The sequence below is a fragment of the Enhydra lutris genome, unplaced genomic scaffold (assembly GCF_002288905.1).
Source record: "Enhydra lutris kenyoni isolate GAN:26980312 unplaced genomic scaffold, ASM228890v2 scaffoldscaffold81, whole genome shotgun sequence".
Classification (NCBI taxonomy): Eukaryota; Metazoa; Chordata; class Mammalia; order Carnivora; family Mustelidae; genus Enhydra; species Enhydra lutris.
This window is the reverse complement of record NW_019154165.1, coordinates 305,621-324,743: the sequence shown is the minus strand read 5'-3', so window position 1 is coordinate 324,743 and position 19,123 is coordinate 305,621. Positions and strand designations below refer to the sequence as shown.

Genomic DNA, 19,123 nt, shown 5'->3' with positions numbered 1-19,123 from the left:
TTTTTTTCCCCCCAAAGAAGTACAACGTGGCAATCCTTTGAAAAATACGACCAATACAAACAGTAGGCATCATGTAGTGAAAACCTAATGATAAAGTGCTTCTCTGTGATACAGATTTGGCTATAAATGCAGTTCACCCAAAGTCTAAGCAGCTTGGAGTACATCTTTCTTGCCAAAACATGGAAGGCTAACAGTCCTGGCTCCTCCCTTAATAGCACCTTTATAATTTTAAAGCTTGAAGAAGGAAGGCTGGGGAGAGCGCTTTTCTAGAAAGGAGTCTCCCTTCCATTTAAACAGAGGCAGAAAATGAATAGAGGCCTGGGAGAAGGAAGTAACTGTTACGAGCCACTACTTAATTTCAGATAAATGCACTGCCCACCTCCATACCTTTCTTCCCAGAATCACATATGGTCATACTATATTCAGAGAGTCCATTTGTAAAATGGAAGGACTATTAGCAAATTCATGTACTATCCTCTTTTATACTTCAAATAAAGAAACTGTCGCTGTGTTTACTTAATGCTTTCAGTCTTCATTAGAGGCCAAAAGAGACCTTAGAAAAATAGTAACTGTATTTGTGTATCACAGGTCTGTTTGAATTTCCCAAGCCTTATGTTTTGCCCTAGGGAGGCAGTTAAAACCAGTTAAAGGCTCCAGGCACAAGGCATTAAGTAAACAAAATAAAACAAAACAAAACATATTAAAATTGCATTTTAACTTAGAAACTGAAGTATAAACAAGGACAATTCATAAAAATCCTGATTATTTCTTGATCCAGAAAGGTGGTACCAATTTATCCTTCTATCGGTGGTGTATGAGGAGGGTTCCCATTTTCTCACACCCTGACTAGCAATGGGTGCTATTATTATTAAACTTAGGCAGAAAATAGGATCTTGTTTAGTTTGCGTTTCTCTGAGTGTTAGTGTGTTGAGGACCTTTTCGTATGTTTAGTAGTTCTTTGTATCTCCTCTCATGGGAAATGCCATTAGGTATTGTTAGCAAATCATACTTTAAAAAAGGGACATAGACAGATAGGTGGAGGGTTATGGGGCTTGGTGTGAAAGAGAACAGTGGTTAGGTAAACAAAAGAAGGTGAAAGAGAGTGAGGACAGGCTAAGAGTGCTGGTGAAGCCACCACAGGATGCTGGTTATGGAATCATGGGAGATTTAAAATAAACCAAATGTGTAAGAGTTTGGAGGCAGGGCAGAGGTCACTGGAAGGGAGGTGCTGAAGAGGGGAAATAAACTGAAATGAAACACACCATAAAAGTTGGCTAAAACAGGAAACTCTAAATGGTGTAGAAATAACATTGCAAATGGAAAGAACGGTTTCAGGTGACAGTCATTTCATTCTTACGTGGTTCAATAGAGTTGATTCTATTCTTGAGCTCTGATACTAATAGTTTGAATTTCATACTCATTCATTCATTCAACAAATATTTTACTGAACCACTGCTATATGCATAGTTCTGTTTGTTCAAGCCATTGTGCAGGACAGAAAGAAGTAAACAACTTGATCTCTGCTCTGGAGGAACTGAAAGTTTCTATGGGAGGAGAAGACATAGACACATTAAAGATTTAACTAACAATACAAGACAATATATAATTAAATAGCAAATCAGCGATATAAACAGTACAGGACTTGAGGAGGGGAGAGAACTTTCGGGCTGGAGTGGTTAGGGCAATTGTGCTACTGTTGGAACTTGAGCTCCTGGACAGAACTTGGAGGAAAAAGCAAAACTAAGTTAGGAAAGAATAATGCAAAGTCAGGGATGGGGGCAGGAGCACTGAGACCTGTCTGGGGATTACTGAGTGGAGCAGCCTGGACAGCAGGTAGTGAGCGAGAAGACTGGAGAGAAGAGGCAAGGTCTCTTTCAGGCAGGCCTCAAAAGACAGGGCAAAAAGTGTGGGCTTTACCTCGAGGAGCATTGCTTTTTAAAGTGTGGCCTGTGGACCAGCTGGACTGTGGCTAAAATGTAGCTTCTTGCGTTTCGTAACCAGACCTACTGAATCTGAGTATCTGGTGGATGTGGTCCAGGAATCTGCATTTTAAAACAAGCTTCCCGGTGTCACCACGCTACATATGTGAGTTTGAGAACCAGTGCTACAGGCCAAGGGTTGGCCAACCAAGGGGCTACGTGGCAAATATTTTAGGCTTTGCCAAGGCTTCATGGTCTTGATTGCTTTTTTTTTCCTTTACGACCTTGTAAGAATGTAAAAAATTTAAAATAAAATAAAATAAAATAAAATAAAATAAAAGATAAAATTCTTAAATTGCTGGCCATACAAAAACAAGCCATGGGCCAAATGTTACCCTTGTTAGAGGCAATGAGGAGCCTCTGAAGGTTTTTGAGCAAAGGCTGAGTTCAGTGTTGGCGGAGTATTCACACATTCAGTGGGCATGGTTCTCAGAGTGGTATGTTGGTTGTTTTAACTCTTTTCTCTGTTACCTTTAATTTTCTGTCACCATTCCATGGTAGCATCCATCTAGATGAACTCCTTGGGGAGGTCTCCCCCACAATTTCTTCCTTCTTTTTCTGTTTTGGCAGGAGAGCTGATCCTATCCTCTGTCATATACTATTCTTTTCCTCACTTATGCCTTGATTATGTTAGTTTGTCTCCAAAAATCCCTGGAAACAGGGAAGCAGCAATCACTGGTGTGGGGGAGAGGAGGGAATATCCTTAATTAATTTTACCAGATAAGTGTTCCTAGGTCAATGGAAACATGGGTCACACACAGGATTTATTAAAGAAACAGCAAGTGGGTAACTGTCCCTGAAGCTCTACATTCTAGATGGAAAGTACATAGGAGGGCTTGGGTTACACCCTTCTGGTGGAATCTTCTAAGGGGGCATTAATGGTCTGAGGCAAGTCAAGATTCTGCTGCTGTTAAAAGTTACAGGAGATGCCCTGAGTTTGTGCAGCACTAGATATTTCGACATTACAAAGAAAGTGGCACAGATTCTGTTCACTGCATGAGTTGATATTCCTGTTGGTGAAAAATTCAGAGTGTTAGTCTATCATACACTCATTCAATCTTAAGAGAAGGAACGAGACTGTCAGCTGTAACTGCCAATTTCACTTAGAATCTATGCAAGGGGCCTGAGGGAGGTTACTGAGCACTGAGTATACACTGGACGAGATTCCCACTTCTTAACATTCTCTACTGGAGAACTTTGCTGGTGGAGGAGAAGGGAGGGGAAATCACAGGAACCTGGTATTCTAAAGCATCTTGGTCAGCATAGGAGGAATTACATTAGTTAGAAGAATCTTTCTTCTACCTACATTAGGATTCTCAATTAGAAAAATTTCAATTGCAACAGGCATTTCTCCTTTTACCAGTCGCCTAGAAGCAGCTTTACTGATAAAAACCTTCTGTCCTAGCAGCAAAGCACCTTTGAAAGTGAAGGGCTTACCATCTCCATGGTGCAGATCCAAATCCACATAGAGAATACGGTCAAATTTCCGTCGCAATCGTAATATTCCCAGGACAGCATCATTGAGATAACAAAACCCAGATGCTTCATCTCTGTAAGAAAACAAGTTGCTACAGCCAAGAGCCAAAAGCAATCCAAGGGAGTCTTTACAGCCAAGGATCTAACCCCTGAGATCTATTCCCTTACAATTCCCCCTTCTTTTAAGAAAAACAAAAATCTACCTACACAGATTACAGAATAAAATGGCTCAGAATGATCAGAAGATGGAGTGTTTGGGTAAATTACACATTCAAGTTGATTGGTAACATTTTCCAATTTAGGATCTCAGATTTTCAAAGAATTAGAATATTATAACTATATTGGACAAAATAGCACTTTTCTCTAATCATTCAGGAATGATTGTAAAAACCTGGGGTACCCTGGGGTCATCATGATGAATGCTGATTATCACTTATAGGACTTTAAGAAAGCTAGAATCTAGAAAGGGCTTTGAAGATCATCTTGCTCAGCCAGATGTAGAAGATGATGGAGATTGGAGTCTCTGTACTGAATCTATGACATAACCTAGAAGTTGTTTCTTTCTTGTTTGAGTAAGTTTTTGCACTTGTTGCTCATAAAAGCTGAGTGTAGAATGTACAAAAGCATAACCTCCTGGGCGGCATGTGGTTGCCTTTCGGTAAATGTGATTATTACAAGAAGACTAAAGCAGCCTCCTCTAAAGCTACTGTTTCCTTCACTAAAACTGTCTTCAGCGACTTCACTGGTGTCCTTTAACTTTTCCGCTATTGGTGATACCATGTCACTTTAACCTCTTTTCAACATTAACCTACTCTTTTATTAAAGAGTGACCTACTCTTATTAGCCTACTCTTTTTTATTAAGTCTTATTGAGTAAATGTAAAAGAGCATTCTTTATCATCAAAAGTGTATTACAGTTTATTTTTAAGGCCTCATCCTAAATGCTTCAATCTCTTCAGCTTCCACAGACATTTTAAATACTCAGCCCATCTTCCCCCCAAGTTCTCCCTGATAATTTGACTTGAAATAGAATTCTAAGCATGAGCATCATTTAAAATAGCATTTTCAGTACTATGAGATTGTAAGGCCTTCATAGTACCTACAGAATGCATAAACTTCTTCATGAAATCTCTTCCATAATAACATTTCATATTCTGAACAATACCCTGGTTCACAGGCTGAATCAATGAGACACGTACATTGGCAAGCAGGAAGTTGGTAGAAAATATCACTAAACATTGATTTTTCTCATGAAAGTGAACTCAGTGATCACCTAGCAAAAAATAGCTTGGCCTTAGATATGCAACCAGAAAGAAACCAATATGAGAAAAAGATTTGGCCACCCAAATTCTCTGTAAATAAGAGTTAAATATGTGACTTTGAAACTTTCTGGATGCTGTTTTCCAATCATGAAAAGCTTACATTTTATAAGTCTACTGTCTTAGCATATCAAAAAAGAGAAACATCAGTAACTTTTGGATAGGTGAGATGGGACATTAAGTGTTAGGCAAAAGAGGAGTGTACAGCATAGGGAATGCAGTCAATAATATTGTAATAACTTTGTATGGAGACAGATTGTAACTTATTGTGGGGATCGTTTCGTAGTGTATAGAAATGTTGAAACACTATCATATATACCTGAAACCAACAGAACACTGTATGTCAATTATACTTTAATAAAAACTAAATAAATAAAGGGGAGGGAGGAGGGGAAGAGGAGAAATGCAAATTAATACAGCACATACCTCTCCCCCTCAGAGCCCACAGTTAAGTCAGGGAGACAAGTCATAAGCACAGAAAAACAAAACCAAAAAACAAACAAGGCAAGCAGAAATAATACAGTATCTAAAGAAGAATACCAGTGTCTCTAAAAACCTCCTGGCCCCCTACCTTTCCTCTGAGATGTTATTTGTTACTGATCATCCTCTCTATGACAATAGCTTAGATAATATTAATAATGATGATGTCTATAATTCAGAAAGGCCTTTGAATGTAATATTTTCCTAATATGTTCTTAAAGGAGCTCTATTCTCACTGGATTATAGAAATAAGTGCTTAGATAAATAGAATATTCCTAAAGTTCCCAGAAAATAAGGAAATTAAACTTTGAATACTTTCAATGTGCCAAAAGAATATTCCTATAGAAACAAACTCAAATGTTTTAAGAATTCAAGTTGGCATAATTTAGGTAAATCTTTGGCAGACAAGACTGATTTAATAAATTTGGTTTACTAAAATCAGTTATGTCTTTTCTAATTTATCAGGGTTAAGTATAATATACATGTAGATTTTTATTCTATTTGAGTATATTCCTCCTAAATTTATACAGGTTTACTAATTAAATGAGCCAACATTACTTCTACTTAGTATTTGAGACTATGACAAATGTAAATTTGTTTAGCCTAATTGAGTCATTATTCTAAGGAAATTTATTGCAACAGCAATTATGTTTTGTAGTACGTCAGCTTGAAGATAATTTACAAGATCTTTAAGTAACTGAAAACTTTGGGCTGATATTAAATGAGTTAATTAATGGATATTCATTAGATACCTAGATCATTTCTAACTAAGAGAATGCATTAATTACTAAGCATAATTTTGGGTTTATATGCTTTTGCTTCTTTATTATTACATGCTACAGAGAAACTGTGTATTTGGGTCTGTTAATGAACATGTTCTTTTTGGTCACTTATATAAGTTGTACTATAAAGGATATGTATGCATACAGAAAACGGTAGAAGACTGACAGAAAGGGAATTTTATTTGTTGAGATCAAAGTTGGCTAAGGTTTGATGAGCTTATTTATCAGATTTCCAAAAAGAACTTCACTATCAAATATTATATACTGCTGCAAAACTAGAATTTGGTTTTCTCTTTGCTAAAACATAATTTTTTTTTACATTATTGGTCTTCTCTTAATAACAGGTTGCAAAGGTTTTGCTTCACTAAGTAATCCTCAATAACAGGCTGCAAAGGTTTTGCTTCACTCTTTAAGTAATCTTCTTCAATAAAAAAGATTTTGTGTTTTACTAGAATAAACTTACATGGGTTATGCTCACTTTCTTATGGCCTTGATTACTTAAGAAAGCAGTCTTCTTACTTAGGAAAGAGATGAGGTTCTTTTTCTTTCTTTCTTTCTTTTTTAAAAAATATTTATTTATTTATTTGTTTGTTTGAGAGAGCTGGAGAATGAGAGCCTGAGAGCAGGCCAGTGGGGGCAGGGAGCAGAGGGAAAGGGACTGCGCTTAACAATGGAGCCCACTGCAGGACTCTGAGAACATGACCTGAGCCAAAACCAAGAGCCGGTTGCTTAACTGACTGAACCACCCAGGAGCCCCAAGATGTGGTTCTTCATGGTCATATTCCCTCCTACGTTTATGTTAAAAATCTTTTATCTTGGTTTTGGTTAAGTAGAGAACCAAATACCATTTTTCAGTAATCCATCATCTTATCTTGATTGAATCCCAGAAGGCCCTGGAAAATCACAAAGGATTTGTTCTTTCACCTTATAAACAGAGCAGTGCTAGTAATAATTGTCTTTATTTGATACGTTACTATTGATGAGATGCACGGGAAGAGTTGCCAAATCAGAAGAGATGCTCAGCTTTCCCTGGGGTAGACTGGTATTAGACAAATTGTTATTAATATAAATATTTCAGAAATTGTATGTTGTATAGGAAGTTCCTAAAGACCCATCAATGTCCTCACTAGCAATGATTTGTTTCTATTTGTCAGAGTCCTTATGCTGCTTTGTCAGATTTTAGATGACTACAGTATAGTGTTTTCAGTTGTAATTTTAAAATTTTTAAAATGTTAACTTGGTTTCAACTTTTCTTCTTTATTGTGAATCTCACATTTGCTAGGCCATTAGTTTCAATTGGGGGGTTCTCAGCACTTACCTATGGAATTTTTTTACTATATAGATGTTTAAGACCTATTCTGCTTAACTGAATCTAACTTGATATTTTTGATATATTTTTGGGATATTCTAACTGTATGCTCAGTATATTCATGATATATTGTATCAAGATTATTATAAGTTACATTTAAGGGTTTTTTGTTTTTTTTTTTGTCTCTATAGGGATTATGTTCACCCATTTTTATAAGTTAGATATAATACCCTGTCTTCTTTGAAAACAGGGTTAATCATTATGTTTATGGACATTCTGTCTAAAACCTTTTTGGGATTCACTTTTATGTTGTTTTTCATGCCACAGAAACAACTACATGTCCTTGTCAGTTGCATTATTGTTCTTGTAATGAAGTCTCATCAGATCTTTCATTTTTAAAAAGGATCAGTAGCAAGTTAACCAAAGCTTTTGTACGTCTTTTGCTACTTACAGATGGTTTTGTGTATTTTCATCTGATGTCCCTGAGAGCACTTGCAATCAGGTACAAGCTAGAGTGCTTCATTCTCAACAAAGAAAGGTTATCTCAGAGCCCCATGGAAAATTATTTTGCCAAGTATCGAGTACAGGCTTTTTATGGTATAGTTGAAACAACTTTGAGACCATATCAACGAACTGAGTCAGGATTTCAAGAACTCTAGTTGACAAGTAGACGGGTTAGTGAGACCGCTGATGCAAGGTCGAGTGGAACAAAAACTAATTACACAGACCTGAATGAAACTGATGAGGGATGATTATGGATTTTGTTTAGAATACTGCTGATGTTTTAAAGCAGACAGACCCATAAATACAGAGAACAAACTGATGGTTGCCAGAGGGGAGGGGTGTGGGGATGGGCAAAATGGGTGGAGTGGGAGGTACAGGTTTCCAGTTGTAGAATGAATAAGTCATGGGAATAAAAGGCATAGCATAGGCGATGGAGTCGATGATGTTGTTCGGTGACAGATGGTAGCTAGGCTTGTGGCAAGCAAAGCGTAACCTATGGAGTTGTGGAATCACTAAGTTGGACACCTGAAAGTAATGTAACATCACAGGTTAACTATGTTTCAATTAACACAAAGAATATTGCTGATGTTTTAATGTTCTATTTTCTGGATGCATAAGGGACTTATTTCTTTTTTTTTTCTTGCGCTATCTGTAACTCATAATAATTTAGCAAGCCATGCTTTTGCAAACAGAAATAACACACTTATAAATGATACCTCACTGCCCCTGCCTGAGCCCTCCAGGATTCAGAAACTCTTGTCAAGCATTCTTATTTCCAGAGCTATATAATTATCTGCATAGGCTCAATAAGAATGATCTGTCCTACCTGTTATCAGCACATGATTGGAAACATTGGTTATATAACCAAGGCCGTGCCTGGAATGTCCTACTTGCCAATGATGCTCACTGAATCAGAGATGATCAGACACTTTTAAGGAACTAAATTTGGCTTTATTGAGCAATGCATACAAAGTCCTCTCAGGAAGACTAGCCTGGTACCTGGTACCTGGCTTACAGAGTTCCCAGTCTTAGAAGCGAGTAAGGAAGGTTACTTCCTGGCAAGCCCTGGAAGCTTAGGATGTGTTGGAGACCCCAAGAAGAGAGGAATTGCCCCAAATTTATAAACACCACAGATAAAATCTCCTTAGCTTGGGTTCCTAGCTTTAACATGCTTTAAAAATTTCCAAGTGAGATTTCTTATGAAAACTTCCAGCAAAACAAGCTTAAGAAGGTCTAAATGATGGAAAAATGTTCCATGCTCCTGGATTGGAAGAATAAATATTGTGAAAATGTCTATGCTACCTAAAGCATTTTACACATTTAATGCAATTCCTATCAAAGTACCATCCATTTTTTTCAAAGAAATGGAGTAAATTGCCATTCTTGCTGCACCTTGCAAATAATCAGGCTAAATCTGATGAGGCTGATTTTTTATTTTTAAGTATTTGTTATTGAGGTGAAATGTACATAATATTAAAATCACCATTTTAAAGTGTATAACTCAGTGGCATTTAGTACATTCATAATATTGTGCAACTTCCACCTTTATTTAGTTCTAAAACATTTTCACACCTCAAAAGAAAACCCTGCACTAATTAAGCAGTCATTCCCTATTTCTCCCTCCCACTAGCCCCTGACAACCAGCAATCTGTATTCTGTCCCTACAGATTTATCTATTCTGGACATTTCCTGTAAGCGACATCATACCCTATATGATTTTTTGTGTCTGGCTTCTTTCTCTTAGCATGTTTTGGGGGTTTGTCCATGTTATAGCATGTGTCAGTGCTTCATTCCTTTTTAAGGCTGAGTAATATTCCATTGTATGTATAACCCACATTTTGTTTATACATTCATCTGCTGATGGACTTTTGGATTGTTTCTACTTCTTGGCTCTTGTGAATAGTGATGCTGTGAACATGTGCGTACAAGTGTTTGAGTATCTGTTTTCAATTTTTTTGAATATATACTGAGGAGTGAAATTGCTAGGACATATGGTAATTCTATGTTTAACTTTTGAGGACAGCCAAGCTATTTTCTATAGCAGCTGCACCATTTTACATTCCCACCGGCAGCATACGAGGGTTCCAATTCCTCTACATTCTCATCAACACTTGTTATTTTCTGTTTTGTTTTTTCAATTCTAGCCATCCCAGTGGGTGTGAAGTGGTGTCTCATTGTTAATTTGATTTGCATTTCCCTTGTGACTACTGATGTCAAACATCACTTTGTATGCTTGTTACCATTTGTATATCTTCTCTGGAGAAATGTCTATTCAAGTCCTTTGCTCATTTTTAAATTGGGCTATCTTTTTGTTGTTGAGCTGAATGAGTTCTTTATATATTCTGGATACCAGACCCTTATGATGAACTAAGGTTCATCAAAATTGATGAACTTCAATTTATCTATTTTTTTATTTTGTTGCTTGTGGGACCAGCCTTATTTTGAGTTCAAGAATAATCTTTCTTTGAGATTATCTCTGATAAAAAGGAATGTGACTGTTTAGAGAAATTTTGTGTTTCAAAGGAAAACTCACCTACAGCACACCATTCCAGGTAATCAGAAACTATTATCTCTGAGCTATCATATCTTCATAAACTGCAGGTTCCTGATGAGTATGCAAACTTTGTCATCTCTGGTAGAGATATAATTGACTTCCTTCCCCATGTGGAAGAATCAGTTTTGGTATCTACTTGGAAATTGGACTGGACCTTGTCATCCTGTCCGAATTGTTTATCCTTAACCAAATTTTCTATTCTTCCACTGTTCTTCAATATCTGGCTAATATCCTCCAAATGAACTTTTCCAATTTTTCTTCCTCCCACCTGACTTGAGTCACCAAGAACTAAAACTTGATGGCCCAAGTCCTTGTGTTGCCTTATAGCTTCGTCTCTTCGCTGGGATCTGAAGCAGTTCTGCAAGCTAAAGCCCAATGAGTTGATATAAATCTGGAAGAACTGGTCACCACATCAGACCATGTATGACTGGAATTCTCCTTGAACAAGCTGCCACCTAGAACATGAAGGCTGTCTGAGGAAATGCTCAGGTCATGCATGTCCTTCTATGAGAGGTAACCTAGACTCCGGACAGTGTCACCAAGAACACTGACATCTTTGCTCCATGAGTGGTGCTGCAAAATGGATTTTCCTCCATTGGTGTCTTAGAATTCACTTGACTGGTTACCTTCAGATTTTAATTCTTGGCTGCCTCTTTTGTGTAATAGAAGCTTTTATATTTTTTTTTCCATTTTAGTTTTCCCTCTTTTAAGATGTCTGAACTCCAAACCCTACAACAACTGACTTTTGCAAGTACCTCTCAACAGATGGTTCATCTGGTTTTAAAGGAGCAGCACTAAGAGTGCTCAAGAGACTATTTCTTAGACCCTGCTTCACCATACTCAGGAGGGTTACCATTGCCTCTGAGTTGCTTGGCGATAATACTCGCCTCGAACAGTGACATTGTTGAAGTTTATCTGAGCCCTGTGCTTCCCAGAAAGCAGTGATGTTTAAGAACCTTGGCCCCTTTTGTTTTCCAGGAAAGGGTGAATTGCAAGATACCATCCCACCCCAGCATATTATTCTAAAATAGGACTATTCTAAAATTTCCCAATGACTCCCATAAGACTTGCAAGGGACTCCCTTGTTTACCTGTCTCTGTAAAACCCCAGGCTCCCTTACACATCACAAAATATCTTTGAGATATTTCTCATTAATAAATGTTCTCCTTATTGCAATAGCTGAATAAAATCATTTCCTCATTCTGCAGGGCATTTCTCTTTCACATCAGCAACACAAATGTATTCAGAGGCTAGACCAGGTTCAGCAAACATACTTCTGAAAACTCTTGAGAAATGTGTCTGCAGCATTGTGGTTAGGAAATTTTTTAAAAAGTAAGCTCTACACCCAACATGGGGCTCGAACTTATGACCTGAGATCAAGAGTCATATATTCTACCAACTGTGCCAGCCAGGCACCCCAGGCAATATTTTTTTTCCTTTACCAGAAATATCTAGCTTCTTAAATGCCCTGGTGAACTGTAAAGCGCGAAGTCAATTTTTAAGAAAAAGCACAGGGCCCAGTCAACTGCATTCACTTACATGTATTTGCTGTTTTTATGTCCATTAGGCCAGAGATCAAGGATGCTTGGATCATGATTGGTATTAAGACATTTTTTAAAAAACATCATGTGGCTACCTCACCCAGGCAGAGCCAGATACCTGCACTGTTCAACAGCTGCACTGTTACTGGCAAAGATTTTGCAACTTCTTTTTTTTTTTTCAGTCCTGGTATCAAAATTCAGCATCATAGATTTCCAGGGTTTACTTATTTGGCCCTTCCTATTTTCTCTTTTAGTGTTAGCATAACTCTTATAATTCTTGACTTTCATTATAGCTATTTTGGAACCAGGTGGGAGTATGGTTTGGCTTTTCTCTGTTGTTGGCATATAATAAAAATAACAGGCAACATTTATCAAGTGATGATCCTGTGCCAGGAACTGTCCTAGGTGCTTTCAATGTGTTAACACAATCAATTCTCACAGTGGCCCTGTGAGGTAGATACTATTATTATTTCCATTTTAAAAATGAGGAAACTGAAACAGGGAGATTAAGTATCTTGTTCAAAGTCACGTAGGTAGGAAGAAGTCGGTCTTGAATTTGAGTTTAGGCAGTGTGGCTCTTCTGCATATAAGCTTAATCACTTTGGTAAACAGCTATGATATTCTTCTATCAACATTTGTTGCTTTTCCTCCCCTTCATAATTTCTTTTACCTCTCCTTCATGCCTATTTCTGTCTTCATTTCATTTATAATGTTGCTGAAATTAGTCTATCAAGTCAGTTTTCTCCCACCTCTTCACCTGTCTTTCACACACCACTTTACTACTTTTTCTGCTGGCCTCTCTCCCCTTTGCCATTTTCTGACTTGAATTTAAAAGCTTTTTGGTCAAAAAAGGAACCACCACAGATCCTTCTAGTAGCAACTTTTCTTTCCAGATTTCTCCTACAATATCCCACCAAACTTTACTCATTTCAACTTTCAGGTTATGTGGATTTGGGACAATTTTTTTTTAAATCCCCCCCAAAGGCAAGTAAACGACCACGGCCAAATTTGTACCAGTTGACTTTGTGGTGGTCCTCTCCCCTATAAACCCAATTTAGCTACTGTCTTAGCACCTTTGGATTTAGAAGTTATACAGGAATATGTGTGAAAAAGGATTAGGTCAAGAAGGCTCTACTTGTTAATAGAAACAAATCCATTAACTGTGTGACAAAACCGAAAACGTTATCCAGGAAATAAAATAAATGTGACAGCAGCTAATTCTACACAGTTCTCACTCTTTCCACATCATTTGGCATGATAAGCAGTCTCTATTAAAGACAAATGAAGGCTTGGGAGAATAGAAATAAGGTAATATTTGCCTGAAAATGAATCAAGAAAAGGGACTATGAATTCATTATGGTGAAAAGTGCTGGAAGGCCAATTCACAGAGCACATTTCCCTTTGGATAATTATATATTCCAAGGTAAACGAATGGGAAAAGTGTAAAGCAGTACTATTTACAACTAAGAACCTTAGCTAGTTTATAAACAAAACATAACATTTGCACTACAGAAGAGTCAAAGTGGTGAGTAAGTCCCTGATAATTGATGTAAGATTAATTCCGTTGGGGAATAAATTGAAGAGACAGGTCAAGATGAACTCAATCCACTTGTTTACTTTGAACATGCAAAGTCCCATTTTTTGGATCTAAACTTTTTAGCACAGTTTTCTCTGATGACATAGAATTTTCATGTTCTAAACTATGGTTTTATTCAGTAAAGTATAGATTAGCAAGTCAAAGTCTTCACTTGGCTAGTGAATTTTTCTTTTATATCACTCTGCTTTCAGGGAAGGAAGTAAATGAGAGGAAACCAAACAATTTCCCAAAGTAATTTCTCAGCATATACCCCAGGTTCAGTCCAGATTTAGTCAATATCTGGAACTTTTGGTGATCTTATCCAAATAGAATCAAGGGTGCAGAAAAACTGTGTAACTCTGAGTGCTATTAGCAAGATTCAATCAGGTCCATTCTACTGTGCTTACTAAGGTAGAAATCTATAGACACATTTTTTTAAAGGTTGGAACATAAAGAATAGCATGGAGGACATTAGGAGAAGGAAGGAAAAATGGTGGGGGGGATCAGAGGGGGAGATGAACCATGAGAGACTGGACTCTGAGAAACAAACAAAGGGTTTTGGAGGGGAAGGGGTGTGGGGTTGGGTGAGCCTGGTGATAGGTATTAAGGAGGGCAAGTATTGCATGGAGCACTAGGTGTTGTATGTAAACAATGAATCTTGGAACATTACATCAAAACCTAATGATGTACTGTATGGTGACTAACATAACATAATATAAAAAACAAAAGCTTAAGGAATATGTATAAAACAAATAAAAAGGCTAGTGCAACTGTTCCCTAAACCAGAGAGTTGATTAACCAGAACATTCCATTCCTGAGCATTCTGGTTAATCAAAAATATAACCTTTTACTTTAAGCTCTCAATTAATGGACTTAAAAGCCTCAATGGTTTAGACATCAATACTGAGTTGAGGAATTAAATGTACTCTCTTCCTCCACAAGAAAAATAACATTTTATGTAAAACTGATGGAAACCGTGCCTGCTCAACCTTTCCAGTTAAATAGAAAAAACACAAAAGCACTGGCAAAGCAGCTGTCTCAGGCTTAATATATATGCATTTGTATTTCTGCACCTGGTCTTGGCACACAAGATGAGTGTCTCAGGAGCCAAAGACTTTATGTGCTTGCATCCCCAACCTACGTAATACACCCCATTAAATTGGCTGGAGTTTATATTAGGTGTGGATAGGAGGAAATGCCATTCTGCTCAGTGAACTGATCACAACCTCTGCCGGATCAGGAGAGAGAGAAGAGTGCTTGCTTTAAAAATGCAGGGAATGCTTTTCAGACTTTCTGGCTTCTGCTGATGCAAATCCAGGGTAATTTTTAAAAAAAAGATTTTATTTATTTATTTGACAGATAGCGAGAACTGGGAACACCAGCAGGGAGAGTAGGAGAGGGAGAAGCTGGCTTCCCACCGAGCAGAGAGCCTGATGTGGGGTTGGATCCCAGGACCCTGGGATCATGACCTGAGCCGAAGACAGACACTTAACAACTGAGCCACTCAGGTGCCCCATACGGTAATTTTTTGACATACAAGAAAAACATAAGGGAGCTCCTCAAATGTCCTTTTGACTATAGGGTTAATGACCAATTTTACCATGTATTACTGAAATTGTTCAAAACTTGGACTGAAAACAACTATGGTTTTTCTCATGTTATATCTATGTTAATTACTATATCAAAAAGACAAACTATAAAAGGCGTAGCATTATTTTTCACACCTTTTCTGCAAACAGATGACTAGCTATGTTCTGAAATTTTGTTCACAATTATAATATACATATATTCTACTCAATATTTTTCAGCTGTAGATTGTGACTTCCTAGCAAATTGATAATTATTTCTCTTTTATACGAAGGGAACTTTCATAATTTGTCTCATTATTTACAAGAAGGTGTCAAGCCCAAGCAGGGAGTAAAGGGGCCTGGCTGGCACTCAGAGGCCTGGCTGGACAAGACGCAGAATCGTTTTAGCCATCCCTAGAAAATGAGCCATGAAATCGAACATTATTCCTAATCCCCAGCAGTACTGTGGCCTTCTTCTGATACCTCAGTCTCAGGCAGTCTGCCTAAGAGGGGACACTGTATGCAGTCAGTCTGCAGAAAGGTGCTGAGGACTCATTCTGTGCTCTGTCTCTGTACTAAGGGTTGTGGACAATGCAAGATGTCCTGGACCCTGCCCTTCAAAAGATTGTGACTCAGTAGAATTCAGCTGTAAAAAAGGACAAATACATATTTTAAAAAAACCCATAAGGTGTGCATGAATAAGCATTAAATTATATGGTATAGACTAAATTTTTTTCAACTTCCAACCACCTAGCCCTAACCTGGGAGCTTTCTTCTAAGAGGCTCAGAGGACATATGATCTCATTTACTTGTATTAGCTCCATGTGAAGTAAGGGGAGAAATGGCTTCTCCCAGGGTACTTAGGGAATTGGCCACATACTACAGAGCTTCTAGGGGTCCTATATTCCTCCTAGTGTTCCCTCCCTATCACATACTTTACATTGCTTATTCTAAGTTTCTAAAGCACAATTCTGACAATGCCATTACCCTGCTTAAAAACCCCTCAATATGTCCACGTGCCTATAAGAAAAAAAGACCCTTTCTTTTCTTTTTTTCTTTTTTTTTTAAAAGATTTTATTTATTTATTTCACAGACAGAGATAGGCAGAGAGACAGGCAGAGAGAGAGGAGGAAGCAGGCCCCCTGCTGAGCAGAGAGCCCAATGCGGGGCTCGATCCCAGGATCCCAGGATCATGACCTGAGCTGAAAGTAGAGGCTTTAACCCACTGAGCCACCCAGGTGCCCCCAAAAGACCCTTTCTTTAGCATAGTACATACACAATGCCCTTCCTGGTCTTGGCCCTGCCTACTTTCTCAAGCCTCTTATCTCATCATTCCCCCTCAAGTACTTAGAATTTAACCACACTAAACTTTTCTCCCTATCCCAAACATAGGATATTCTCTAAGTCTCTGGGGCTTTGTGCATATGTAGTCTTGGATGCTGAATGACTTCCACCTCCTCTGCCAACCTCTTACCCATCTTTGAAGTTCTGGCTGTGAAGACAGCCTAAAGTTCCATCTTCCTTTCCCAGGCAAAGAAAGTTGATACCACTTTTGTACTCCAGCAGTTTATTCAAACCTCTACCACAGTACTTATCAGACTGGCTTGCAAATGATTACTTCCTATACCTGTCTCCTCCACTAGACTATAAACTCTTTGAGAGCAAGGACTGTATCTCTTACTCATCTTTATACCTTCAATATCTAGCACAATGCTTAGCACATGGCAGGCTCTGAAGAACACATTTTTTTTTTATTTTAAAGGTTTTATAGGAATGATGAAATGTCTAAAGAATGGAGAAAAGGATTCTTATTTTTTACCTTGGATAAATGAAAAATAATGTTCAGATTATACATTTACAAATTCAAATGTGATAAACTAGAAAAACTTTGGACCAGATCACTAAAATTGGACTGATTAGTACCCAAATCAGGAAACTTTAAGGCTCCGTGACTCATTGCTCCCCCCACCCGAGAACAAACAAACAAATAGAGAAACAAAGCATGGATTTAGGTAGAAGCTGGTTCTAGATCTACAGACATGTCATTAGTTTTTTTTTAATGTGTGATTAAATAGGGAGCTTTGCATTAAATATATCCAAAATATAAAGTTAGATGTGGCAGTTTTGTTTGGTAGACACACTTAAAATGGAAATGACCTGAATCAATTGGCAAAGTGGGTGGATATCACTAGGGTAAAATTTAGTATCAAAACAAAGAAGGTAATTCACTGATGTGAAACAAACAAGGAAAGTGGAAGATACCCAGTAAGGTCCTATTTGAACTGGTTCTCAGTACTGTAACACAGCGACAGACTCCTGGGAGACTGCACAGACCATCTTGATGCGTAGCCTCAAGATCAATTTATGAAATAAACACCTTATTTAACTCATGGCTAGTGTTTTAAGCCAATGGATGGCTTTACATGTAGAAAGAACCATTTGGTGGTATGTTTGTCTTTGTAGTGACAAATACACGCACAAATAGCGACTGCTGTCAGTAGTGTCATCTTTAAATATTGAAGACAGAGATGTAAAAATGGCATGAAGGAATATCAAGATATGCATGTTCAGGCCTAGATTAGATCTGTAGTTCTTTTTTTTTTTAAAGTCAGCTCAATGCCAAATGTGGGGCTTGAATTCATGACGCTAAGATCAAGAGTCACATGCTCTACTGACTGAGCCAGACAGGTGTCCCCCAGATCTGTAGTTTTTAAAGTTCTCTTCAGCAGCAGTCTGTTTTTTTTTTCCAAATGACATTTTATGTGAAATCCCAATATAGAAACTAAACAAAATCAACACCGCTCTGGTTAAAGTGTGAGTGGACACTTTTGGGGGGCAGTTTCAGAACCCTATATACTTAGCTACCCCTTTACTTCCTGTAGTTGCCACTGAGGCATCTTAAGGAATCCTGGGATAGATACTGCGGAAAGGTCTCTACATGGAGAGAGAGGTTAGAATAGATGACTTCTGGTTCTTCCTGACTCTGAAAGTCTATAATATGATAATCCTCTCTCTAACATTCAAGATCAGTCAGGAAGTCAGGATTTTATTCCACTTATGGAAGAGTCCAGTAGAGGACAATATAAATAACTAAAGGTTTGAGAAATAATAATTACTTATTGGGCACATGTAACAAAAGAGGTCTATCTCTTCCTTCATCCCTCAGCATATAAATCTGTATTGAGCACTCGCTCTGGTCCATAAATAAAGATGATACAGATCATACAGATAAGCCTATTCTCAAGGACTTCACAGTGTGTGTGTGGGGGGGAAGCAGATGAAAAATACACACAAAAAAACAAGAAAACAACATACTCTGACAAGCGACATCACAAAAATAACACAGGAATGTGATAGAGAATAACAGGGTGTGTGTGGGTTACTCCAGATAGGTTGGTCAGTTAAGATTCTCTGAGCAGGTGATATTTAGACAAAGACCTGAAAAGTGAAAAGAAACTCACCCATACTGAGATGAAGTCTTCCAGGCAGAGAGAACAGCATGGCAAAAGCTCTGAGGCAGGAAAGAACTTCCTTGGCCTATTTGAGAAGCTGAAAGGCCAGTGTGGCTGGAACACAGTTAATGAAGGAGAGTGGTACAAGATGAGTTCTGATGGGACCAAATTACAGGGGCCATCACAAGGAGTTTAGACTTTATTCTCAGTGGGATAGGAAACCTTTGGAGGGTTTTGAGCAGAGGAGGTCTAGGATCTGATTTAAACTATCGTTTCTTCTATGAAGGGATGTTGTATAGGTGATCACCAGCACAAGGAAAATGAGCTGAACTGCATCAGGAGAAATTTGGTAGCACAGAGGAAATTTGGAAGAAATGTTGCCAAAAGAGGTTGAAGAGTTTTATTTTATGGCATAAAGCTAATTTCTTGGCATGATTTAACAAGCAGCCAGAAAGATAATTTCTTTAGCCTTCTTACAGCTGTCAGCTTTGACAATTTATCCCTGGTGTCAGAGTCACTGGGAGAGCTGAGGCTCCATTTAAGTCTCCTCTCAATGCTTCTTTCATTAAATTAATTGCTTCTAA

The 19,123-nt window shown here is 37.9% G+C and overlaps 1 protein-coding gene across 1 annotated transcript in view; it reads right to left on the bottom strand.

The window, feature by feature from the left end:
- Positions 1-19,123, bottom strand: part of LOC111161035 (histone deacetylase 8) — a 220,210-nt gene that overhangs the window by 153,601 nt on the left and 47,486 nt on the right. The window contains exon 5 of the mRNA XM_022524486.1: positions 3,417-3,529. Coding sequence (XP_022380194.1) covers positions 3,417-3,529 — 113 coding nt within the window. The remainder of the gene's footprint in view (positions 1-3,416; positions 3,530-19,123) is intronic.